This window comes from Manduca sexta, chromosome 26 (genome assembly GCF_014839805.1).
Source record: "Manduca sexta isolate Smith_Timp_Sample1 chromosome 26, JHU_Msex_v1.0, whole genome shotgun sequence".
NCBI lineage: Eukaryota > Metazoa > Arthropoda > Insecta > Lepidoptera > Sphingidae > Manduca > Manduca sexta.
Genome location: NC_051140.1, coordinates 11,496,298 through 11,523,810, shown reverse-complemented (window position 1 = coordinate 11,523,810; position 27,513 = coordinate 11,496,298). Strand labels below are relative to the sequence as shown.

The following is a 27,513-nucleotide window of genomic DNA, read 5'->3' as shown; positions in this document are numbered from 1 at the left end:
AGATCATGAGGAAACCTGTACAACTAAGGAGTTCTCTATAAGAATTTTGAGGGCATGTGAAGTCTGCTAATTCGCACTAGGTGAGTGTAGAGGACTAAGGCCGAATCCCTCTCAGCAGTAGAGGACACCCGTGCCCAGCAGTGGGACTGTATATAATTAAGGGTCGATGTAAGGTTTATTTTAAATATTTTTTTTACTGTACAGTTAAAAATGTGTTCAACAATTATCTATTAGCTTATCATAATTTTATTTGTGCGCAAATGTTCAAAAGATTTTTACGACCGGATCGTTAGAATCTGTGGAATTCGGAATGCCCTTTTCTCGGACATAACTCGATATACTTTTTTAGCAGATTTTTCAATATTACATTTCACTCGTTTGCTCCAATTTTTTTAAAGTGCTTCCTGGTTTTTTAATAAAGCTTTAGTGAGATAAAAATGAATATTCCAGATTCATAAATATTTTTTATAATAAAACATGTTTGCAATTTGTTAAAATAGCAGTTGGTTTTGTAGGCTGAGGGTGTGTGAAGTGATTTGGTTGGTTGAGGGTGTGATGCTTCTGTAGGGCCGGTTTTAAATACATACACATTCGGTTATCATATTTTTTATTATATATTATACTTACATTCGATGGCATCTTCATCTATTAGGCGTTGCGCAGGCGTGCATTTTATTTATAAAACATAACGCATGGAAGTGTGATCTCAAATCTCAATTTCATTGCATGGCAGGCGAAATGTTACTAAAGCTTAATAGGTCTTTAGCGTTAAATTTGAGTTTCTTTTTATAAAAAACAAGTTTGACATGTCTTCGCAGCTCGTTTACAAGTAAGTATGATTTTCGGTACAATATATCATGTATTGATAGGCGTTGAAGCTGAACCGAGGACATCGCTTCGCTGAGGATAAGAAAAGCGAGGGAGTGGAGGCGCGGCTGGAGGTGGGCTCAGTAAATGTTGTCTCCGACTTCGAACTGTCACCCTCTCCCGCTCGGTTTCTGCGAGTTGAAGCAGCCTGGTTGTCACTACTGCATGGGGACTGAAGTGTGCTCTCTTGGCCAAACTAAAAAAATATTGGGTACGTATTAATAAAAAAAGGGTCAAATTCTAAGAAGAAACTTTGAGTAAAATGTCAAAAGTGTAACAGATTATAAACTAGCCACGGAACAAATAGAACACCAGACAACGATACAAAATGGCGGCATGTAGCTACGAATGCCTGTGGCTTTATTCTTATTAAACTGGTAGGTACGCTATCTAATGTTTGTAATATCAGAATTGTTCTTACTCCCATATATTTGGTAGGTTTTGAGGTGAGTAGCGTGGTCGTGGTGGTGGCGGTGGTGGAGGTGGTACCACTCTATCTGTCGCGGGCTGAAATCGATACCACATACATTAAAATATAGGTTATGCACACATTTCATAGATTTGAAGATGGGGGTAAAAGAAACAGAGTTCAGCCGTTTATTTTTAGTTTTAAATCCGTTTGAGGCGAACTCAGCTACAGCTGAATACAACAATACAGCTAACAGCTGTTTTTAATAAACAATCCCAATCTCAATCTTCAATCCCATTCCGAGAACGAAGCAATTAAAATGAGGTATTTGTAATACTATTTGCATGTCAAAAAATATTTATTCTAATCGTCAATTTTTGAGATAGATCGATAAAAGCGATTGGGATCGTTTATTAAAAATTGCAGTTGTGCATGACTTGTGCAAGGTTTTTGCGTTTAAACAAGTCGTGTCGTGTAAGTTATTTTTTTATAGGTTAACATAATTTGAATTTCGAAGGGGCGTAGTAGCATGGGCCGTTGGTCAACTTATATTTCTGAGCTACATTTTTACCTTTAATGTTAACGTTGTAATATGAAATATGAATATTATTATAATATTATTTTAGTTACCAGTAAAAAACTTAACAATTAAAATTATTAACTAAAATTGTAAGCATTGTGAACCAAATCACAGAGTTTATTAATTAACTCTATGCAGCAGGTTTTATCAGTATTAATTAAAAACATGTATTTTCCTGTAACTATAAAACAAGGCGCAGTGCATAGATGTCGACTATGATTCTTAATTCCTTATCCTTTGTAAATTATAAAATATTGTAGTATAAATGTAAAGTTTGATGGTGTGTTCCTTCGCGTTGCCATCAAGCGGTGGTTCAAAATAGTTTGATACGCTTATGCTTGTCTAGTTGCAAATAAAAACGTCACAAATCATTGCTAAAAACACTGATTCCTGCCTAAGATTCGAGAGGCTATTAAAATTAAATAACATCCGAATTTCAATAGACAAGATGGTTGGAAGCTTGCACTAGCCTGGGATTCTGTTTCACATTTAATTAAATCTACCAGACTTCAAGACATTGTGTGCTCATTCTTCGTAGATTGGACCGTCATTATCTAACAATTTAAATTTTGTACAATTGTAAAATGTAGGTAAATATAGTAACTTTGACTTTTCAGACAACCAACACCACGTGACCACGAAGGCTGCAAAGTCTTCAAAACGATGGGAGGAAATAATAAGTAGTTTTATGTCAATACTATTTTTATTATCATATTAAAAATGTTGTTTGACTTTCAACTTTAAAAGGTTCAGCAGAAAAACTCATCATTTTAAAATACCATGAGAATTATTCTCGATTAAGGTTCAATTATTCGTGTAAATAGGGTCAATTGATGTATTTTATAATTAACAAAAAGTAAAAATAGCTGCTTCAAAAACGACTACAATCTAAAAATAATTGAATTTTATACATGCTTTAATAAATAAATACTAAACACTAGCAATTTAATTTAATATTCAATATTTTGTTTGAGCCGGTGTGTAACGCCAGATGCGCCGTAAGTTCAACTTAAATTAATATGATGTTATAAAAACGTATGAAACATGTTTAATGCATTATATGGTACAACAACATTAAGTTGTTCTCCCAAAATAAATTAGATTAAAATTACTTAAAAAATTGATTATTTTTTTACGAAAAAGTTGATTGTATACAGATTTTTTTTTATCTATTCTTATATTAAATTGTGAAGATAAAATATTTACCTCGGAATTACTATTGCCTTTTACAGAGTGTAAATCTTGGTCAAAATTATCTTCTTTTACACAGTCACCCATAGTGTTCACTCTAAGACGTTCAAAACGCTTCTAACATGAATAAATTGCTCCCCTGATAAGTAGAGTTACAAGGACGTACAATACAGGAAATCACTAACACCTAACTGCACATTGTTTTTTAATTGATAACAGTCCACTGCTGAATATAGGCTTCCCCTTACGATTTCCCAACGAACCGGTCCATAGTGGCCTGCATCCAGCGTGTTCATGATACCTTGATTAAGTTAGTCAATTTATTATGTTTTATTTATACTATTGATTAACAAAAACCACCTCCACATGCGCATATGCCACTATATTGGCCAGAGAGTATTTAAAAGTATCTGTCTTCTTATTTTTCCCTTTTATTAAAGCATTTCAGTTGTAATTCAGAAACCACAAAATATCTTTATGGTTACAACTATCTGCCAGGGCCATTATTCTCTATCTCACACGTTATTTTGACAGTGCGTAACAAGCACGCAACACAACGCGTCATGTTTAGGACTATAGAGATTTGGCTTACAGAATACCATTCCACGCACATTTCTCGAAGATAACATGACACAGCCGCGTTACGCGCTTACACTATCATACAGAATAAGGGCCCAGTAGGTTGATTCCCTATGCTACTCGCGATAACACACCGTAAACGCGTGTTGTCAAAACAAGCTCTAAACACAAACGCGTTTCATACACGCGCCACGATGTGTAATTGAAAAATAGGTATTGTGTATGCCATACGATAGGTTGTCTATGCTTAATATTTTTATATTACGATGTGTTAATGCGTTCAGAAATCTTTCATCCCCTCGAATCGGCAAGTATCGGTTTTTGAAAAGGCTTTTTTGTTTGTATTCGTGATATTAAATGATGTAACTCGAATAAATCACTGCCAAACTTTATTTAATCCCATTTTTGTATATACTTAAATGTAAGAAACATGAAAGGAATATAAAAATAATTTAAAGAAATTTCTGTAGATTGTGATTGTTTTCAAACGAAAAAATATAACTTCAAAATTATTGTCAAATGTCAATGTCATTGACTTATTTACTTGATTTGTTTACTAAAGCCACATTTTAAAAATTGAATTGAATTGATATATTGAATGCTACTGAAGATTTTACACGAATGCTGTTATATGAATAATAGTAAATGCTGTTGTGCTTATGCACTTTATGTTAAATTAGCGCTAACAACGTATATTAATAGGAATTCTACGGACCTTCCATTATAAAATTTGTTGCAAAATCGACAAGGCATTAACTCAAATTCTTTTTTTTATTTAGTTAAATAATGTGACGAGGATGCCGTTTACCTGATGATAAGCGATACGACCGCCCATAAACAGTTACAATGCCATCCGGAACTTTGAATTGTAAAGCACTATGTGACGTTCCACAGTAGGTTTTCAGAATGAGACAAAGATTTTAGGTCTTATAAAGTAATTACGCTAGTTACAATTTCCTCTAAACTGGTACACATCAGTGCATGGACACAGTTTAACTTGGCTATAGAAATAGACATTGCCGTAGACACCTTATAACTATTAAGACAGACACTCACATATAACAGACTTACCAACAATAATTAAAATAAGTGTATATTGCCTATTAAACGTTATTTTTAAAAATTTATAGCTCTATTACCTAGTAACTTCTATTTGCCGCTCAACCGGCATTAATCTTTTGGAATAAAAAGTACTCTATTCAATCCACAGCTCACTGTCTGAGTACCATATTTCATACACATTCATTTAGTTATTAAGGTGAAACTGATTAATTAACAAACATTCAAACTCATGTATAGAAATTTTACTTAAGTATATTATGTTATCTAAGACTGAACAACAAATAAAAAATAAAACAAAAATAATGTGTTGTTAAAACTGAGTATATTTTACTATTATTTATTTGGAATATCTTGCATTACATTCACTATCCTGTAAAAGAAATTATTTTATTATTACATTTGATATTATCAGTTTTGTTAACATTAGTATTCAATGTAAGATGCCTTTGGTCTCCTAAAAATAAAAAAAGGAAGTGTTTGTACAAACAATTTTAGATTTAACATGATTACATACTTTTGTTTGTAATTGTGTAAAATTATTGGGATTACCTACATGAAATTTTTGCTTTGTTTCCCTGGATCGATATTCACATTTAGAAGATTTTGATATTTAATTTAAAGCTGGCTAAGCCCTTGATTAAGACCTCTACCGATTACTTATAACAACAATAATGTATAACTAGTAAAAATTTCTTCAATAATCTTTATTGTTATCAAACTTTATAGGTACAAAACTTTCACCACAAAGAAACTACATAGTATTAATTGTAATGTACATAATTAAGAAAAAATTGTTTAAAAAGATACCTTCATTAGTGTTTTATATTTGTTTGGCCTATCTATTTACTAATAGAAATATTACATCGAAGTAATAAAAATTAAACTTGATTGACCTCAATTGTTGTCAAAAGTCGGGTTGCCAGTAGTAAAGTAGCTTATTTTTCACCGCTGAGCCCATAACACAAATTTGACTATCAAGATACAAAAACATAGGTTTGAATATTAATTCGATCATTTAGGATTTATGTTTGTTTTTGTTTCTGATAAGGTAGAATATTATATTTGAGTTTTCACGATGTAAAGAGGATACTATCGTCAATACAAAATTATACAGTCGTTGTATCTAAATAATTAATTTGTCTAAACGCGCATAGACGCGCTGGATTGCCGCACGTTATTTTGACAATTCGTAACATGCCCGTAAGGCGGATGTGTCACACCTCATCGTGTTCATGAAATGTCAAATTAGCATCCAGAATACTCTTACACAGTCATAACACGAAGTTAACGAAACACGCCGTGTTACAAGTTCGACATTGTCGTAGAGAATCATGCCCCAGGACATGTATAAATTCACAATGGTCACAGCATCGATATATATTATGTACTACGTACTAGATTTGGCGTTCCGAACATTCACTGTGTTCAACTGAATTGAACTGCAATCCATTGAAATTGTTTTTATTGCGGTTAATATTGGCAGCTTGTGGTTGTATACGGAGTGACGCTCATGATATAAGAACTCGAGTCTAATTGTAAACCTGGATTTGAATAAAAAATATTAGTCAAATAATTATAATTATTTGTTATTCAAGTGATAAAATAGGTTATAGCAGTGACGTTTTGGTTGCCATTTTAGTTCAAATTTTGAATAAATAGTTTATATGGAATATTGAATACTGCCGTTCGTGTCTATAGAGTGCTGCTGTGCTAAGCTCAAAATCAGTATCTCGAAAAAATCTAAATCTTGATTTGTCGCAGATAGCTTAAAGAAATATCCATCCAATGAACCTACCTTAATAACGGTATCTTGTTTAGAACTTGTTAAAAAAACCTTAAAAAAGTTTCTCTATCTCAGTTTTACATACAAAACTATAAACTATACTTACAAAACTTCGATTATCTCGAAATAAGGTTTCCCTGACATACCGCTTTTGCGCTTAGCACGGCAGAATATACTTCAATGGGTCACAGTATGTTTACCGATGATGTTTACAAAATTAATTGTAGCGTTGATATCTCACTAAGCCTCCAACGTAGCTATTAAATTGGGAATTTGAGAGGACTTATCCAACAATTGACTGGATATTTACAATGTTTGAAAACAAACAATTTTACAGTAAGTGGGCTCCGGCAGTGAGCGGCGCAGCGTTCCAAAACTTTCTATTTGCCTAATTAACTACATTCAGGGGACCCTTTCTTGATTAGATCACGTATTGAAAGGATCAAACTGGATCCCGAGGTAAATAGAAACTTTCTTTTATTGTTGTTACACGCTGATAAATTGCTGACTGCCGAAATGTTAATAAATGTTGTAAGCAATAAAATTAAACCAAGTGTTGATGTAAATGTAGAAACAATTTACATACAACAATTGAAAGCCCGGTTCCCGCGCACTTGGTATAAGACTTTTTATTTGAAATTTCTGGTCACCGTTTTACAATTATACCAAGTAACTACTAGTAGTGTACTATTACCAAGTAATTGTTTAAAGTTTAAACCCCGTCTTAATTGATGCATATGAAATAAAAATTATTAATCACATAACATTCCATATAAAAAGGAGTTTGTTCGTCCATATACTAAGCGTGTATGATATGAGACATTCAGACACCGAGCCCCTGAGCCGCATGAATAAATGAAGAAAGCAAAAGTGAGTTCTGCGTAACTCTTTGATGTTTCCTTGCGACGTTCATGCATAAAACAGTCGTGTTTAAATACAGAATTATAAATTATCAACTTGTCTTACATGCTATGTGTGCATCCGCAATTTATACATTTTTATATGGTTTTATTTAACGTATGGGCAAAAAAATGATGTGATAAGTATATTGTTTGATCTTAGATTTAATTATAGAAACGAGATTGAAGGAGGTAGGTGGTTAAACAGTGTGTTCGTTTGAGCTACTGATAATATTATGTATTGTAAACAAGAACAATCTGCATCTGTATATTTTTACAAACACTATATCAATAACTAGTTTTTGCTCGTGGCTTCGCCCACATGAAAAGCCTATCTTGCTACAAAAGGGCCTAAAAAATTTAACGCCATCTATTTAAATAATCATATTAAAACATCCATTATTTCTCATGGGAGCAAATTAACGGCATAAAATTATGTCTATATGTTAATTCAGGACTTTGTTTACCCTTGTGCCGAATTTCATCCAAAACCGTACAGTTGTTGCTGAGTTTACTTCTAACAAACATATAAATATTATTTTTTTTTTACAAAATTTCACATTTATGATATAAGTAATAAAACGTACTTGCAATCCGTATTTCGTTACAGTTCCACTAGACTACACGATTAATGTAATAATAAATCGATCATTAATTAAATTTAAAAAATGATTCATTACTAACTGAATATTTCAAGATTGTTAAAGTATTCAAGCCATGTATTCAAATTCAGGTCAAATATAAAATGAATTGCCACCGCGGCATCGCAGACCGCTGACACAACGTGAATGCTCGCTAATGAACTGATGTTACACTCAATGGGGTCTTTTTTAACTAAATTCAATTCTTAATTATGATTATTATTTAAAAAAAATATTCTTTTTATGTCAGCAGTTTGAAGTTTATTACCTTTAATTTAAGACATGGACTTTGATTATTCTTTGATTTTCTGTATGTGATGTATACAATAAAGTGTTTCATTCATTCATTAATTTTTTCTAAAGATTAATCAGAGATCATAATTAAAATAGATAGTAACTTCACAATTGCATCGGGTAAATGATTTGGATGATGTCGTGAACTGTGTCATTCTACAATCGGCTAGACCGATAGAGTCAACTTGAATGATGATATCAGAATATCGTACGTACCTGATGACATATTAATTATTTTATATTTGTCACAAAACCGAAATTCATGCGAGTGAAATTGTAGGCAAAATCTAATCTTAAATAGTTAATTTCGAATTATTGTATAATATTTTATTCATTCATTTTAATTTAAGATAATCTCAATTTTAGTTCGATTTCATAAAACGTATACTTATACAAACAAGTTTGGAGAGTGACTTACAGTGATAAGTCTATACCTATATTATTTATATAGGTATGAAACTGAAGTTTGTTTTTTTGTTGAACGCGTTAATTTCAGAAAATAATGAACCGATATTGATTTTTTTTTCACAAATAGGAAGCTACGTTATTCCTGATTGCTATAGGCTAGTTCCCCGGTAAAACTTTATCACGCGGGCAGAGTCACAGGCAAACTTTAGTATAATATACAGCATCACTTCGTCAATGAATAAAAGATATGTATTCACGGACATTATTTATTTAACAGAATATTTTTTTTGATAAACCTAAACAAAGAAAATAATATAAAACAACACAAATAAGTGAATTCTGTATAAAATGGATGCCAGCGATAGCTACTTTCAGGGCAACCATGGCTTTTCAATACAGCCGAAAACCCGAAAAGCCAGCGGCACAAACAACACGACCTATTTGAATTCACACTAATGATGCGCTACTTTGGTACCACCACTTTGTAATACGGCTAATTACGTAGCTTATTCCGAATAAATATTCGGAGTTTCGTTTATTTTATTTACGAGAATGACTTTAGATAAACGCTGACGAGTGAAATTGCTTTTATCTAACAGCATTATGGTAAGGTATAAAATATTTAGGTAGACGGGTGCTAAAGGCACTGGAAAAAGACATAATATAGACAGGGGGCCCTATTTTACTAAGGAGTTTGAAAAATCACCTATCGGCTATCAAAGCTATCCTTTGATTAGAACGCCCGTAATTGCAAAATGACCGATTCGCTCCCGTTCATAGAATAGGGCCCCTAGACTATATTATAGGTAATTTGATGTGAAAGAGGCGTCACCCAGACTCGTCAATAAGTGTCCAGGACACAACATTACTATGAAACTGCTTTTGAAGATGCTGAGACACTAGCTAGACGAATCAGATATAAAAGCTTGTTATATCTTCACTGGGGGTAGGGTAGGTCTCTTATGTGAGAGTCGGCCTGGGTAGGTACCACAGCAATGTTTATTTCTGCCGCCAAGCAGCAGGGTGTAGTCACTGTTGTGTTCCGGTTTGAAGGACATTGTAGCCAGGATAACTACTGGACATAATAAGAATTGACTCCTCATGTCTCAGGATGGCGAGCGCAGTGGAAAACTAAACTATAGTTTGTAATTCAAGGTGTTGGATGGTGTTTCTACTGTTTATGGGCGGTCGTATCGTTTAACATCAAGCAAAACAAAGCAGTAAAAATGAACTAACGTGGTATATGCTGTGATCTCTGCTGTAGACATATTTTTGACAGACAAGGGCCAAGTTGTCTCGGGTATCATTGTCTCGCGTAAAAACAACGTGATGTGAATCTTTTTTTTTGATGAATGATGTCTTCGTAGACCAAAATTCACCCTTTTTTCCCCTAAGGCAAGCTTGCCCTTGATTTTTATAGCACAGTCTTAAATATTTTACATGTGTTGTACTCACTCGTGCGGTTGACTATGCAAAAGAACCTATGTTTTGTTATTTTTTCATCTTTATAGCCAAATGGTGCAAGCTGCTTTACTCTACTGCACATTTTAATTTCCTTTGTAGAAACTTGTTAGTGTTTTTTCAGTTCTCAATTTGTAGAACATTTTAAAGGCACGCATATTTTATGTTATATGTGCTATTCCAAAATTATCATAAAATAGGCTACAGGTAAACATATATTTGAATTAAATGTATATTTATAACGTAACGACTGCCTCGGTGGCGTAGTTGTATTGCACGTCCGGTACAATAGCGCTCTGAGGTCCTGGGTTCGAATCCCGGGTCGGGCAAAGTGATATTTGGGTTTTTCTGCTCAGTATCAGCCCGGAGTCTGGAATTTGTGCCCGATATGGCGATAGGCTCGCCCCCTATCACATCATGGGACGGAACATACTTGGCGAAAAGTGGGTGCCCTAGTTGCGCCTCTGCATACCCCTTCGGGGATAAATGCGTGATGTTATGTATGTATAACGTATTGTAGATTTTGGAATTTGTAGAGCTAATTATAATACTATAATATAGTGTTTTATATGAATATTATTTGTATGGAATTCGTGTTACATGATGATAATCTCGTCTTCTATCAGATCATAGGTCGGATTACATGGTGGAAAGTGGATGCATGGGTTCTGCCTCTGTCTATCCCTTCGGGGAATAAGAGGCATGAGTTTGTGTGTGTTAAAATCATTTATTCGCTTTTCATAATAGGCAAACATTGCGTAATTTATAGGTAAAATAATAGGTGAACTGTGAAGCTAAATATTTTAATTATAAAACAAACATATGCACGCAATCACGTCTTTTATCCCCGAAAAGAAGGGCTCAAATAATACAACCACCTCACATTGTTCTGTAGTCCTTCACATGCTGTGAATTGTAACAAGGGTCATATCGAAACGTAATATATTAAAATAGGTATATACATATATTATTTATTGATTTAAATTTGCCAGACAATAGTAACAATACAAGTAATTTTTGTTAGCATACGCCGTAGGTTTGATTAAAGCAATAAATCGCCGAGAGCCGGTTATCTGGCCGCCGCGCGCAGAATTAAGCGGCGACAGGGCCCGAATTCCCTCGTAAATTGTCCCTCACTGAGTCCTTTACTTAACATCTTAAGTATAAATAGAAACCGGCTAATTACCGCGCGACAATTATCTTAAATGTTTTACATGGTGATAATGCGAAAAATTTTCTGGAATAGTTTTAATTGTTGTTTTTGTGAAGTTCAGTTATAATTGGTTTGTATATTTTTTTAATAATAGCTTTTGCAGCTTTGCATGCGTGATTTTATTTTCACGTTAAAAGAATTACTACATATTTTTCCGGGATAATAAGTTAGTTATGTCCACGGTCTCAAACTATTTCTATATTGAATTTAATCGTCATCAATTCAGTGGTTTAGCCGTAAAAACACACAGACGAACAGGCACATAAAGTATGGACTTAGCAGAATTATCGCAAAATTTACAGAATATTATAGCAAGTAAAGTATTTTATAGCTAATAGAAAGATTTTTAGGGCGAAATGCCGGATACTTTTACGCTTTGATCGGCCCAGTTGGGGCTAATTCGCGAGTCGGACCAATTTAATAGGTAGGAAGGAGATTAGTGACCGTCACAGAGCAGACTAGATCGAGGAAGGATAAATTAGTCACTAGATAAAGTGAACGTCACCGTCACGCTTTACCGTTATAATGTTACAGTTGTTCTTCAAATGTGTTCGTCTGCCTACATTGTGGTAATTCTCTAGGAGAAATTCGATATATACATTATACAGTATAATATTATTGCTGTTTATTTATACATAATATAATAAAATAAGAGACCAGTAATAAAAAAGTAAGGGAGTTATTAAAGAAGACACATTGATTATAATATTTATTTTCTGTATGACTATCTGTTTGTATGTAAAGTACATTTCCGAAACTACTGAACGGATTTTCATATAGTTTTCATAGGTAGAATATAATTAGGAGCAGATTATATGCTTTGTTGCGGACCATCAGACATCGGAAATAAGTAATCGCCATTTTAAAATATTAAGTATTTTATTGGTATCTATCTATTAATAGGTATAATAAAACAACAGTACACGGTGTGTTTGTACATTGAAGGAAGAGTAATAAAAAAGAAAGCGGTCATTAAAGAAGAGCGAACTCAACGATTTTTACAAGATTTTTTTGTATTCCCATTTGTTTGTTTGTAAGAACACATCTTCGAAACAACTGAATGGATTTTCATGTAGTTTTTGCGGGTAGACAGGATATAATTAGAAATATAGGCTTTAAAGCAAAAGAATTGGAGATGGAAAAGTTATTGTCATTTTATGATATTTGCTACTTACTTTTAAAGGTAGATAGATCAGACAGATCTACCACGCAGACTAAATTATGGGCGAAGTTAGTGATATACGTATAACTAAATTAATATTGAAATAAAAGATTCTAGCCTTAGTTTAAGTACCGACCAACAAAGAAGTAACACAAACATTCATCTTGGTAAATGCATATTTTCTCTGAATAGTTTATTGCGTCAATTATTGTTATTGTTGATTGCATTCGGCGTCCGTTTGTTCGTGGAAATTGGTATGATATGAAATTTCCACAGCAAATATAGGTTAGTAACATAATTAATTCTGAGTTGGGTGTTTCCTGTAACACAATACCGGGACTCCGTGTTTCCGAATTTTTGGTTCTGTTTGATATATTATACATTCAAGGTATGTTTAGTGGTGCGGTGGTGGGTCGATTGGTTGTATGTGAGGAGTCTTAGTATGTATGAATAAGTTTTAGCCACTTTATCGCTAATGGTCGGCTTTAATCGTTTTGATAGAAGGAAGATCAATTAATTGTTTATTGATATCTAAGAATTGTCTGTCTTTAATAATGTCTAACTATTGAATATTTATAAAGCGAGTAATTGCAGCTCAGGAACTAAGATAATTCAATTAGCTCTCTCATATGTAAATATGAGAGACCTACCACCAATAACCTACCACAATAATTCGTATGGCTTATGAAATTACGTATAGGTCCAACTTCCAACTATGTATAGTTTACATAGTTAGAAGTCTAATGCCTCTAATTAGCTGTTAACAACTCGTAGAAACATGTTTCGAAAAATTGGGAATACGTCCACAGGGTTTCGATTAATTACAGCTAAAGGCGATGTAATAGGGACAAATCGGAGTCTCCATAGCGTACACTTTTATACATCAAAAAGTTGGATAAACAGTCGGATTAGACAATTCATAATCAAAAGGAATATTTAGTTTGAGATCGATAAAATACCGGGAATGTTATGTTTGTTTTATAACCTTAAAATAATATTAATACTATATCGATGATTATTACGGATTTTTCTCTTAAAAGATATATAGGCATAAGTGAGAAACCGCAGGATATCACAACGATATTAGTCTTGAACAAAGACATTTAACAGTATAGTTTGTTATTGAATAACATTGACTTATCTTAAATGTAATATTGATTTATTTTGGCTTCAAACTGAATATTATGTATATTGTATAAGAAGTAATAGTAAATTAAAGGTATAAGTGCGTAAAGACGGCGGAATACTAAGATTTTACATTTTCAATTTGAAAATGTTCTTAACATTTAACCAAGCACAGAGCTTGAACATTTCAATTCGTGAAAATAATTTCCACGCATGTATAATCGTTTGTTTTACAAATAATGAAAAATATTATGAAAGTATTTTTTTACAGTTCTATATAATTTTCGATGTGGTTTTCAATATTTATTTTTAATCGCGCTGTGAAATCATTTGTATTACGAGTCCCAATTAAATCTCTATTGTAATAATTTCTGCAAGTATTTTATTGTTGAATGTTGAATGTGAATAAATATGAAATTATAGTATTTAAATTTGATTGTTTTTATTTGGTATTTGTAGATGATACATATTACTACTACGCTCAAGACATATCTACCATACCTTCTTAGCCCAATTTCGGTGTGGGGAGAGTGGTGGGGTTGTGGTCAATCTCAAATGATATCAGCCATGTACGTAGGAGATATTACATACATACATAACATCACGCATTTATCCCCGAAGGAGTATGCAGAGGCGCAACTAGGGCACCCACTGTTCGCCAAGTATGTTCCTTCCCATGATGTGATAGGGGGCGAGCCTATCGCCATATCGGGCACAAATTCCAGACTCCGGGCTGATACTGAGCAGAAAAACCCAAATATCACTTTGCCCGACCCGGGATTCGAACCCAGGACCTCAGAGCGCTATTGTACCGGACATGCAATACAACTACGCCACGGAGGAGATATTATAGAATTCAATTAACATCAGACAACTATGAATAACAATTCTTTTGGTATAGAAGTGCTCACGGATGGCGAAAACATTAGTTGACCAACTCATTGCCGGATTTGGTTAAATCGCTTTTAAATTATGTTCATCGACTATTAACATTAACCAATGCCTTAGTACCAGCGAAATTATAAGGCGAACAGATTTCTTGCGCAATATTTTCCCGGCTTTGTCTGTACCGTGTTGCCTAAACAAGGTGTCAAGGACGTTATCTAGTCCCGTCGGCAGAATTAACGACGGAAGAGGCCGCCACGCTCGGTTGCAATAAATTACGCCTCAACTTGATCCCACTCAGCAGATAAATCAAATGTAAGGACCGAATGGGAATACGATGATGCCCCTGTTTATTTCGATTTACTGAAGACCCTTTGGCCCAATCTCGCTTTGTAGGCAACGTGGGTTGGTTTATAGCTGTGAATCAATAGGCTTCATAAATGTAATGCAATGTTGACATTGCGTGCGTTAAATTTCGGCCAGTTTGAGGTCCGAGTCGTCAGTTGATATTGGCACGATTCTTGAATAAACAAATTAATCGGCGATCGGTCGGTTGGTGATAATATTTTACTTGGTATATTTACGTAGTACGATCAATTTTCACATGGTATATTAAACAGTTTACATTGATTATAATTTAGGAAATTTTTGTTCCGTTTAATAAATATTAATGTATTTAAGCTATTTCAACACAGGTGCACTCTTTAACCCTTCGCTCCCATAGTCCGATGAGAGTGCAATCCGACAAGACCGGAGAGAAATTAGGTACAAGACCAACGGCTTAACGTGCTTTCCTTGACACTGTATAACATCGCCAACTTCCTGGTTCCGAGTTACGACTGACTATTTTTTAAGAAACACCCAGTCACTATTTTTGGCCCGTCCTGTCACTCACTGTTCCTTCATTCCCATAGTTAGTTGATAAAAATGTAATAAACCGAAGGCGATATCAAAAATAACGACTCCCTAAAAGCAGGAATATACAGTCCATAAAATAAAATTAAGGCGTATATATAACTGAAAGTTCTTAACTCACGTGCCTGCTTTTAGATCTCGTTTGACTGAGCGGACAGTCAGCGGTGTCGGTCGCGCCGTATACGGCCTAATTACCGACAACTTCCGATATTTTTATCCCAAACTTTGTGACTAATCGACTAAATCCACTTTTGAGCTGAAACGTTCGATATTTGAAAAATGTTGCGTAAATATTTCGAACGTAGAGAGGTTTTTTTTTTACTTTTTATGAGCAGTAGAACATTTTAAAACCTAGCGCAGAAGCTGCCTTGTTGGTGATTAACTATATAGAAAATCACAGTCACGAGCTGTAAATATACTGTTATCATACGCCTGATTTGAAACGGATATTTGTTTTAACTAATTGCTAAATACAACAGTCAATTAATCAGTAGTCGATGCCTATGCAACGAGTTGACAACGTCTACGCGGCGCCTAAGCATTCACTTGAGGAAACTGCGAAACATCACATAATAACAAACCCTCCATTACGTAGTAAACGTGGCGACGTTATTTACAATAACAGTCGACACGACGACGGACACTCCGTCGGGAATCCGGCAATAAGCAACTGCAAAATAAACGCCTAAAGATACGTACACAATAACAGGGGCCACACATTCTGGGGTACTACATAAAAGTTTTCACATAAATCAGTGGGCTAACTTTATTCAAACGACTCTCTGGCGACATTCGTTCGGAATCCACGTCAAGTAAAACTTTGTGCGGAGTAGCTTCTTTGTAAAAGTGCCGCGAGTTACTCCTGTACTGAGTTTGTGGGCAGTGGACACGTGCGTGCGGTCACTGCGTTAACACTTTGAAGTTTAAACTTATTAAAGGTTTAAACAGAATCACATAATTATTTCTATACTAAGAACTGGATAAATTCATTCCTTTATCTCAAGTATTAAGCAGAGATACATCTGGTGTACCTGTGTGGGCATAGAAATGTTTCTATGACCTAAAATCAGACCCTTAGCGTGATGAGAAAGGTTTAGTCTAATATAAGCCTTATTAGTCTAACTTACAATCCCCGCCAACTTAATACAAGTAAGTATATGCTTTAGTATTATTACTGTCAACATTATATGTTATTCGACGTGGAAACAACTCCATATGCCATAGTGCAGCGAAGCATACTGCCGCTAGAATAATTAGACGATAAGACAGGCCAGGCTTTAAATAAATAAGAGTTGGAAATCAAATTGGGGTTGGTTGGGAAATCCGGCATTCGTTCCCCTGAGCCTGTTGTGTCGGTATGTGGGTGATCTGGACATAATCTCGTTCTCTCCCCTGGGCGGATGCGAGACCTAACAAGATCTGACCGGACGTCGATATGATGTTGCAATGAGATGATGCAGTGCAAAAGGATTGCAAGTTCAAATAGTAAAAAAACCAAATAGTAAAGTAATATTATTATTAATAATATTATTATTATGCTTTCTACTTTTTTTAACCAACTTAAAAAAAAGAGGCGGTTATCAATTCAACGTGAATGTTTTTTTTTTTAATTTTTGTTGCCTCAGAACTCAGCACATTATTTTCGTATATTTGTTATTGTATTTATCTTAACTAGCAATTTTAATAAGACACCGACTCCAAAATTGTTATTCAGTATATACCTCTTATATGGAATTATTTTTTGGTTTTGAGTGGTTTTTGAAGGCGGTTTAAATTTTTAATACCTGCATTGGGTGGGTATTTAAAAACACGTACTACGTTATGGAATCTGTCACCGGGTCTAGATTTAAACGAAAGATATTGTACTATGTAGATAACGTTTAAAATATATAATAGAGTTTGTATGGTATAAACTTTTGTATGAAAATATACTCAATTGTGATGTTTTTGCTGGTATCAGACGAAGGAATGACTGAGTTGACGGACGTAAGAATCTTATGCGTCTCCTTGTTTTAGCATTATATGAAGCCGTGTCCGTAAATTTAATAATGTATGCACTATGCACCGTCCAACATTCTGAGAATTTATTCGTAATTAAAATATTTTTCTAACATCCGCCCCTCCTTGGGAAAGTGCATTTCAGTAATAAGAATCCCAGTAAGTAATTTTAATACAACACAGTATAATTGTTAAGTAACAATTTATTCCATAGGTGTGCCAAATTTCTAACTAAACTCACTAACTTTTATATGAATGAAACGACATAGTTGTCTTCTGAAATCTTCTGAAAACACACTTTTTAATTATATAGTTATTCGAACCGTAGATATAAAAAAGTGTAAGTTTAGAACAAAATAAATAGCAATCAAAAGTAATTATAATTTTACACGACCGAATACACAACTATTAATAGAGTTCGTCGCAACTTCAACGTCACACTTTCAGTCAAAAACACACTCAAACACGTCATATTCGCACTAAACTACAAAATGCTCAAATCAGAAAAGTAAAACTGGCATTTTGGTGAAAATATTCGTTATTCATAGATATTGGCACAATGTCAGCACAAGTAGAGACGAGTATGTGATTTATACTACAAAATGATCTAGAGAGGTAGAACAGTGGGATTTAACTAGCATTCACCAGTGTTTACATAGTTATAATAGTAATTATTTACTTGAAACTGCTGAATATAATTGGTACGTTTGTATAAGTTAAACATCCGGCGCAGTTTAACTAGTTCATTAAAATTCATTTACTAGTCCTGGAGTTACTCGTCGAGCTGAGAAGCAGACGGGAGGTGCAATCCTGCAGTCCTAATCTGGATCATAGAAAAATACAAACGAGAGTACCGCAACTCTATAAACACTACGCGTACAGCCATCTTCATTAAACTATTTGAGTATTTTTCAAAATAAATTTACGTAACGAAATGGTTTTTATGAATTATTGTTACGGAATTTATCCGTCTCAACTGTCGTTTTTTTTGTCTTAACATTTTCGTTCTTTTAAATACGTACAGAGAAGAGATATAGAATGTCAGAAAAAATATTTTGTAAATACGACAATACAAAACTCTTTATTGCACACACACGAAAAATAAATATAAGAAGGACACAAAATAAATATTATTCTGAACTATTTCGTTACGGACGTTTATTTTAAAAAATACTTATTAATAATATAGAGTAACAACCATAAAATGATGTTTAGATAAGCAAAAATACTCCGATGCTGACATCTATAAGCGACAACAAATTTTGAAGCTTGCAGGATATGCGGCGAGTCACATGTGGATAGAATTTCATAATTCTGGCATAATAGTGGCAATATTTTCATAAATATTGCCACTATTGTGGAAGTTCTTGCGCAATATATTGTTGCAAAAACTTATGTAGATGTGTTTATATTTCTGGAATTGGCCGGTACAATATACATTACACTCCGAGTGTTACATATACATAATCCAATTCTTTATATTCAGAGGCCTAGGCAGGGACACAACTTGTGCATCCACACTTCGGCGAGCTTATATCCGTCCCCTGACGTGGAAGGGAACGAGTCTATCGCAATATCGGGGTCAAATTCCAAGCCAACCGAGCAACTGAGGTTTGCTTTTCTAGAACCAAAATCTCATAGTTTCACCAAAATCTATTAGTTTACGCGTGTTTCTAAACTTCATATTTTTTGGATTAATGCTTCAATCGACTGGTTCAGTTTTTAAAACAAAATGCTCTTTTTGTACTACTTCTGTAATATTCTTGAATGCATTATGAACATAAATCGACGGATTGGGGATTAATTTTTATCGGTCGATCGATCGATGCAACACAAAAAGCATTTTTTTTCAATTTCATTGTTTTTTTTAACCCAATTTGAACCTATATACGTAGCTTTAAGTGTGAAGTTTATGTAAGAGTTCTTAAGATGATGGATAAGCACCGAAGTCAACATAAACGAATCCTTAGAAGTACAATATTTATATTCGATACTGGAACATTTCATCGTATGTACAGTTTACATGCAAAATTAGATTTATGAAGCAAATTGTAACATATTAGCCTCGCGAGAGACTCCGTGCAACTGGAAGTTTATTTGTATTATTCATCGCAGCCTCAAGATCTTTCTTGAATTATTACAATATCTACCGAAAATGTATGTCAAATATCAATACGGTCTTCATCAAAATCCGTTTAGCCTTTTGCGTAATGTGCGAAGTAATATATTCTTTATTATAATATGTAAATCCAACCATTACCAATTATACCTTAGCTCATTTCTTCGTGTTATCTTTTGTGAACAGCTAGGCTAAGCTGCTGTAAGAGGCCCTTTAGTAAAATTACCGACAAGCTTCTCACAGAGATCGTGGCTCTATCCCTCTTAAAATAATGTGAGCTAATTATTTTGGACGACTTAGGAAATTTTGCTGGGACCAAGTGTGGTAAATACCTAGTTAATCAGGGTTAATGCGTAGTCTAAACATGTTTAATTATAAAATATGTAACAAGTATTATCCCAGTCATTTGTTCTTATGTATGTTTATTTAATATATGACGCTATTTATATTTTATGTAGTAATTAATATAAATTAGATTTAGAGATAAAAAATATTTTTAAGACAATCGCAAAAATCAGATACTACTGCTTTTTTAAATACTATCAAATCTGGTAAATCCATCTTGAAAAATCTGTGAAATTAAAAAAACTATGAAATGAAATTTGATTTCCTCGAGAAGTTCCCTACATTTTTAGTACTAAACTTAATTAAAATTATATGATTTGAATTAACGCGCTAAAAAATCGAATTGCAGTCGAAACATAATATAATACAAACGGAAATTATTTACATAAAGTATCTTGAATATTTCAAACCATTTGTGCCACTAAGCTTCGCTTCACTGTGTCCATCGGAGCGAGCCGGTGGAAGCGGTCCAGAGCGGTCTCGACTGTGGGAACCCGCGCACATGTTCAATTAAATTTTATCTGTCTTCACTGACGAATTCATATTGCAACCTGCGTAGCTGAAAACGGAATACATCTCGATAGACCTTTATTCAATTATTCAGTGCAATTATAAGAGATGTGGTAATGAACACTTTCGCCCTTATACCACAGATAGTTAAATCTTAATTGACTTTGCTGAGAGCTGTGTGATGAATAATAATTTTCATATTCAAATAAACATTAAATGAATAGAATTTACTCGCCGCCATTTGCAAGAATTTACATATTTTGAGTTATTTGGCGTGCCATATAAAATAGTTGTTCGAATACGATTTCCGGTTTGGTCCCTCGTTCGGCATAGATCGTATTGTAAAATTATTTTGTCACATCACACACGTCCTAACTTTTTCGAACGGAATATTTTCGTCTATTCGTTTTTAAGGCTAGACCTTGCGTTCGGAATTTGAAACGGTAAAAACATTGACAATGTTCTGTGTATGTAAAAAAGATAATAGATTTATTTATTTAGACTTTATTGCACACATGTAAATATATTAATAAAAGATTAGCATAGTATAATATTTACTAAGTAGTGCAATTGGCGGTCTTATCACTCGAGGCAATTTCTTCCAGATAACCATAGTAGTAGTGGTATAAAACTTAATATATTTTTATTGTTTATTAATAGTTTTCAGAAGAGGTGATAGGTAAATATATAGATTCTTGAAACCAAATTTTTACTACTTATTAACCAGCGGTAGCATATTGTTGCTTGTCAGAAAAAGTAGCGTGCAATGTTATTGTATGATATGGAATTTTCGTCCTTATATTCAATATGTCTCGACTCACTTAGATTTTATATTAATATCAAAAACTTTTAATAATATTGCAAAAGTTAGACGCCGTCTTTTAGGAATAATACAAACGTAAGCAACCTTCTAGAACGTATGTATAAGTTGAAGTATAAATTAATTTATTCTATTGAAAAAACAACACGGACATACTTATCATTTGGGTAACGGGTATGGTTAATTTGTATATAATTATTATTATACCGAAATTACTTACGCTACTATGTTTATAAAAAAAAGTAAATTCATTATAAACAAGGTATATGAGAACAAAATAGCTCTTATTGAAACAAAATTACACCTCTTAATCAGTTAGTTTCAATTACGTACACATACTTAAATCTAAGGTAAACGCGTCATAAATTACTTTGCCTAGGTAACAGGATGTTTGTCCGGAATTTAATTAACATCCTCCACGACTTGGAAGTTATTCAAATTCACACATACATTTGTAGAAACGACCCGTTTTGGTTGCGCAGGTGTGGTCCATATTTTTCTGAGGACTATTTTGTCTTCATCTTTTTTTCACAAAAATTTTTTCGTTATCCTTCAACCGAAAGAGTTTAGCTTTAAAAGATTTTAGATTGCTTCCTTATGGGATTACAATTGTTATAATTCTACCAAAAATTCATTAATAACAAATATTGCGACGTAGATTAACATCTATAGTGTATACGTATATAAAATAGAATGAAATAATTTATTCTGAATACCATTAATTGCAGTAACATTTAACCGTTATGCAAAGAGTATTAAACAATATTCAGATAGCCCGGGACGTACTTTGAATAAATCAATATCGCGCTCGAAATCTGCCAGTTTTTATTTACAAAAGTGTAATCTGATTTTCCAAATAAGTCGATAAGGCGAAGCCAACAGAGGACCCTCGATGGGTCACAAACAGGATTTTAATAAAAGTTAATTTATTCCATAAAAGAGCCGGAGATTCTGAGCCCGTATTCCATATCAAATAGGAATTTAGATTCGTTTTGGTGCTGTGAATAGATCAATAGGTGAAAATTATACGTATTACGTATAAATAATGTATACATGTTTATTTGTATGAGTAGTACCTCAAGTATTTTCATTAAGTTGCTTTCGTAGAACTTAGAATAATATCCTTTAAGGACTTCATTTAATTAAACCTAATGAATAAGTTTTTTGTGAACAAACTGTATAAAATATTTAAAAAGCGTAATTTATTTTCGTTTTAAATGAGTTAAGTAAAACTTTGTGTTTTATTAAATTAAAAATGAACGAAGAAAAAAATAAAGTGAATTATTGCAATATAGTCCATTATATTAGTTTTCTATGAAACCGTAATTTTTCACGCGTAAATGGTTTTAAAATATATGGAATTTTAAATAAGTCACACAAAGTTAGACCGTCAGTTTTCAGATAACAAAGAATAAGTGCTCCCGACCGCTTGTAGAGATCTTGCTGCAATGCCTACTGATTTATTTGAAAAGTTACCTCTTGAAAGTGCTCCGAAGAAAGTAAAAGAAGCAACCATATTCGGACAGTCGCAAAACGTTCGGCGTTCAGATGTTTAGAAAGTAGAACTTGGAAAGTTGTTTTAAACTGTTTATCTTGCGGTGAAATAGGTCCCATTCTTGCAGATATTACCTGCTCCAGTATGTTTAAAAGTATTTTATTTTAAATAAGTACTTTTTTAAAGAAAGGTAAAATACTAACCCCCTTATTCATAAACGTTTTTTATGTAAGGACGGAGTAAAGCTGTGATAACAAGCCTGTTTTTCAGTGCCCAACGGCACTGAGAAATAGACATAGGGCCGTTGTGATTAGTTATTATTGTTGTATTTCAATATTACCCAATCACAACGGTCCTACGTCTACGCACTGCGAAGACTGCCATGCCGTCAGCACTGAGAAACAGACTTGTTATCACAGCCTTACTCGGTCGTTCGATAAAAAACGTCTATGAATAAGGGGGTAAATGTTTAAATTGCAAAGATTATCATAAATCTTTGTCTGGAGCTCATAAATTTCAAAAGATTATTTTCGTGCGAATCTAAGATTTTTCAAGAATTCTTTTTTACAAACGAATGATGAGGCGAGTGCATTGCTTGCCTGATGGTAATATTATTACCACAACTGCTTATCAGTAATCGCAACATCACTAACAACTTTCAATCTTCATCAAGATAGTGTCACAATTTACAACTTACAAACTTTGCTTTGAAGTGTCGATAGGCTAGGGGAGTTCAACGGACTACCGAGACGAAATTCCGCGGGTTCAAAAATCAAAGGCACAGACTTCTGCCTTTCTAGAGTTATGTGAATATTGTTTATGGTTTATCGCTTGCTTTAACAGTGAAGGAGAACATCATCAGAAAACCTGCATACCTGAGTTCTCTTTAAGAATTTTGGGGGTATAGGAAGTCTGCCAATCCTCCTAGGCCAGCGTGGTGGAAGGCCTAATCCCTCTCAACAGAGGAGAGCGTATATAATACGGCGCTGATATTATTATGATACTTTGCTTTTAAAAGTAAATTTATATTCATTATTAATCGACTCATACAAATAGGTTTCCTTAATTTCGAATCTTCAAAATTAGATTACAAGAAACAGCGTGTTACCATGTATTGTTTAATCACGTTTTGATAAGTATTATGTTAATAATATTGTGCTTCACTCACTTCCCAAGTACTGTGCAGTCGAAATTGCTCCGCGTTCGTGTAGATATAGGCTGTACCAAATAGGGCGGATAAATGTTACCCTCGATATTTGCATATGCGTTATACAAAGTAGATATTTTCCTGGATAGATAAACATCCATCGTGTGAAATGGTTTGATAGTTATTTATGGGAATGATTTAGAACTAATAATTGATTCAATTAAATAAAAAAAATCGTTCGATGTTTGATGTTAGGGAGAACGATGTGATGCTATTTTTTAATTAAAAATGCAATGGTTGGTCCTTGCGTATAAAGTTTGGTTTATATAAAATGATTAAAAAGATTTATCATGGCAACAAAATATATTTTTAGAGAACCAATATTGTTATTAAAATCTAGACTTGTTTTAATACAATGCGCCAATTTCTTTTAATAAATATGCAGGTGCAGATATCTAATAAATGTAACAAAAGCTGCTCTAAAAAACCTAATTAAGTTTTTGTTGTTTATTTGATTTTCGAAAAAAGTTTTCAGGTCGCCGAAGTAAAAATAGCTTACATTTTTCTGCTGAATTGCATTGTCGGTGCAGCTTTGTAGCTACACTCCAGTGGGACTGACATATTTATGGCCAACTGAAATGTAGAGCGAAGCTTATTTACACTTATTTATTTTAAAACGAAATAATAATGTCACACAGACGTTAATTTCGTTCAATACTACACGGCAAATAAGAAATTATTTATTTATGAAACAAAATGTTATACATTCGAGCTATAATTAACTCATGCAAGAAACTCATTCATTATAGGCATCAAATTATATAGTTGCTTATATAAACTAACGTTATTTAAACACAAATATTATACAGGTGTTATTTATGAAATTGAATCATAAACTGCACACAGTTATGATCCACAGATAGTGGAAAACTTCATTTATTTTTTGCTCGTATTGACGAAGTAATTGGACAGCAATTTTTGTATGAATGTTTTTGAATTGAGGGTTTACTTTACATGTAACATTTTTAGTTTCAAGTTTTAAACGAAATTAATGTTTAAAAATAAAATTTATTTTTCAAATATCAGAAAATAATGTCGATATTTTTACTTACTAACCGTATTTCACAGTGTGGTTTACAGCAATTTTTTTTTTGTTTTGCCTATGATATTTTGTGTATTATTTATAAGAAACGGTTACATATTGTTATTGATAATGTGTAACCGTTTGTTACCCTAAATAATAAAAAAAAAAATATGGAAGTAAGTTTTTTGAAGACTGACTAAGTTAAAATTCACATTAGTATAGAATTAGAGCTAAGGAAGTTAATGGAGGATCATCTTGCGTTAGAGTCAGATGACCATCATTATATGTCTATATGCCTGAATAATTTTTGGCGCTAAGCCATGTTCAGTCAACCGAAAAATTTATTGACATAACTATTATGGCGAATAGCTTAGAAACTTGAGGGTAGGTATTACATTCTCGGAAGAGGATTTACATTTATATAAAGGTAATTGGCCTTTGTCACTGAATATTGTTGATTCTGTCATAGAATTTCAGAGAATCTCAATTCATCCGAATGCGCAATAAGTTTAATCAACACTAATATTTCATTATTGATATGAATATATCTGATACCATTTCCACAAAAGCACACATACACAGTTTAGCAGAGGCTAAACTAGTGCATCTATTTTTCGCCGTGTGTAATCCACGATACATTACCATTTATTAATTTACACTACCCAAAAATAAAACTAACATTTCAGCAGTCGTATTGCAAATCGCAATACACCACCAAAACAATAACTAATATACTTCATACAAACTAATTCATAGCAATCGACGTTTTAATTAAGCCGCATTTCCCATCCCTAAGGAACTGCAACCCCACTGCGACGGGGCTGCGCACGACAATCGTGACGTGAGCCCGTTTTGGCATTACACCTCCGACTACATTATCTCAAGGATTAATCTTCACTTGAAATATGACGGTGTTTTGCCACGTTAAGGATGAGATGACGTTAAGGTTTCACATATTTTGAATGTATTTTATTTGACTGTTATCGTATTAAACGGCTAATGTAGATAGTACTCATTTATCATTTAGGAATATAGATTAGAGTTAATTTTGTATTTAGTCGGCATTTATGTGATGAATAGCATTTGCTCATTGAAAGAGATCACATTAAAAAATATTTTTTCTGAAGTATTTAACGTACAGAGATAGATTTGCATGAAATTTATTATAAATAATGTCCTGATTTATAAGATATTTGATTTGTTGAAGTAAACACTGAGATTTTTATACGTGGAAATACTTTCAAGCTAGTGACGCTGCGAGCAACACTGTTTAGTATTAAGTTATATCAGTAAGACCAATTTAATGATATAAGTACCGGTCATAAAATAAAAAAAAATGTATATATAATATGTATATAGACGGATAAAGAAAGACATTCGAGACGTCATACAATATTAAAAAGATTGTGGTTGGCAGGTATAGGGTTTTATATAATTCGGAGAATATGTAAAGGTAACAAAATAAATCTAACTATTGCAATAATATGGAATATAATGAGACTCCGAATCTCTCCTCACATTCAAGAGGAACCAAAGATTGAGATGATTATCATCTTTAATTCATAGCAGACAATCGGCGTGAATTACCTAATATCAAAGCTTCTCGACGTCGCTTGTGAAAAAATACGATTATATTTAAGACTAGTGTTATGTAATGATGTTAATTACATACAATTTTTGTCTTCGGCCAACGTGCGGACTTCTCGATCCTGTGTGGTCTATATACATACACACTAATATATAACTATACAACTCACCCAAATTTCCTTTTTTCTTAAGACATGTGCTCCCGGGAGCCCTTTTTGTTCCGATTACGATAGCTTTTTCTTCAATAGTAATGTCAGTCTTCAGTCTTCTTTTTTAATAATATATATATTGACAATTCCTTTTTACCCCCACCGCAAAGAGTTTATATTCGAATACATATATATTTATGTGTTTTGTGTTATGTGTAAATTAATTTGGCCGAATCTGTCCGCGCTTCGAATAATGGACTAATAAAATTAAACAACTAGGTTTTTCTTTCAAAATTATCCTTGTATTTCAAGTTCTCATCTATTGTAAAGCCAAAATTAATTTGAAAACATAATAGATATTACGTTACATACGCGTTGTTTATAATAATAGTATATCAATAACATTAACATTGTCTACGTTAAGCCTTAAAACAAATACGAGTCTTTTCATGACATGATTTTCATTTGGATAAAATGTAGTATTTGTTCAGTTGAAAATTTGCATATTATTTGACATCCTTTGTGTTTTTCCAATGCAATTTACGCTTTGATTGCAGTCGTTGTGAGTTCAGCAACGTCTACTGAATATTTTTAGGTTTTTGAATTTTATAACTTCACAAGAAATACATATTGTTATTTGCGTTTGTTGCTTACAAGGAGTCATCGAGTCATGACTCAAACGGCAAAGTATTTACTTTAGTTACATTGGATATTTATCGTATCACACGCTAAGGGCATAGCGTAGAATAAGTGGAATATTAATATTTTGAAACACTACGAAGTCT

At 33.3% G+C, this 27,513-nt stretch overlaps 1 protein-coding gene across 2 annotated transcripts; it reads right to left on the bottom strand.

Annotated features, from left to right (window-relative positions):
* Positions 1-590: 590 nt before the first annotated feature.
* LOC115453122 lies at positions 591-3,218 on the bottom strand. Of its 2 annotated transcripts, none has more exons than XM_037443474.1 (3): positions 3,063-3,218; positions 1,289-1,374; positions 591-1,063 (listed from the first exon to the last, which is right to left on the bottom strand). In XM_037443474.1, the coding sequence occupies exons 1-3, from the start codon at positions 3,132-3,134 to the stop codon at positions 856-858; spliced, it is 366 nt and encodes a 121-aa protein (XP_037299371.1). In that variant the 5' UTR covers positions 3,135-3,218; the 3' UTR covers positions 591-855. The 2 variants fall into 2 exon arrangements, with proteins under 2 accessions (XP_037299371.1, XP_037299372.1); XM_037443475.1 differs by having other exon boundaries at positions 1,292-1,374.
* Between the last annotated feature and the right edge of the window lie 24,295 nt (positions 3,219-27,513).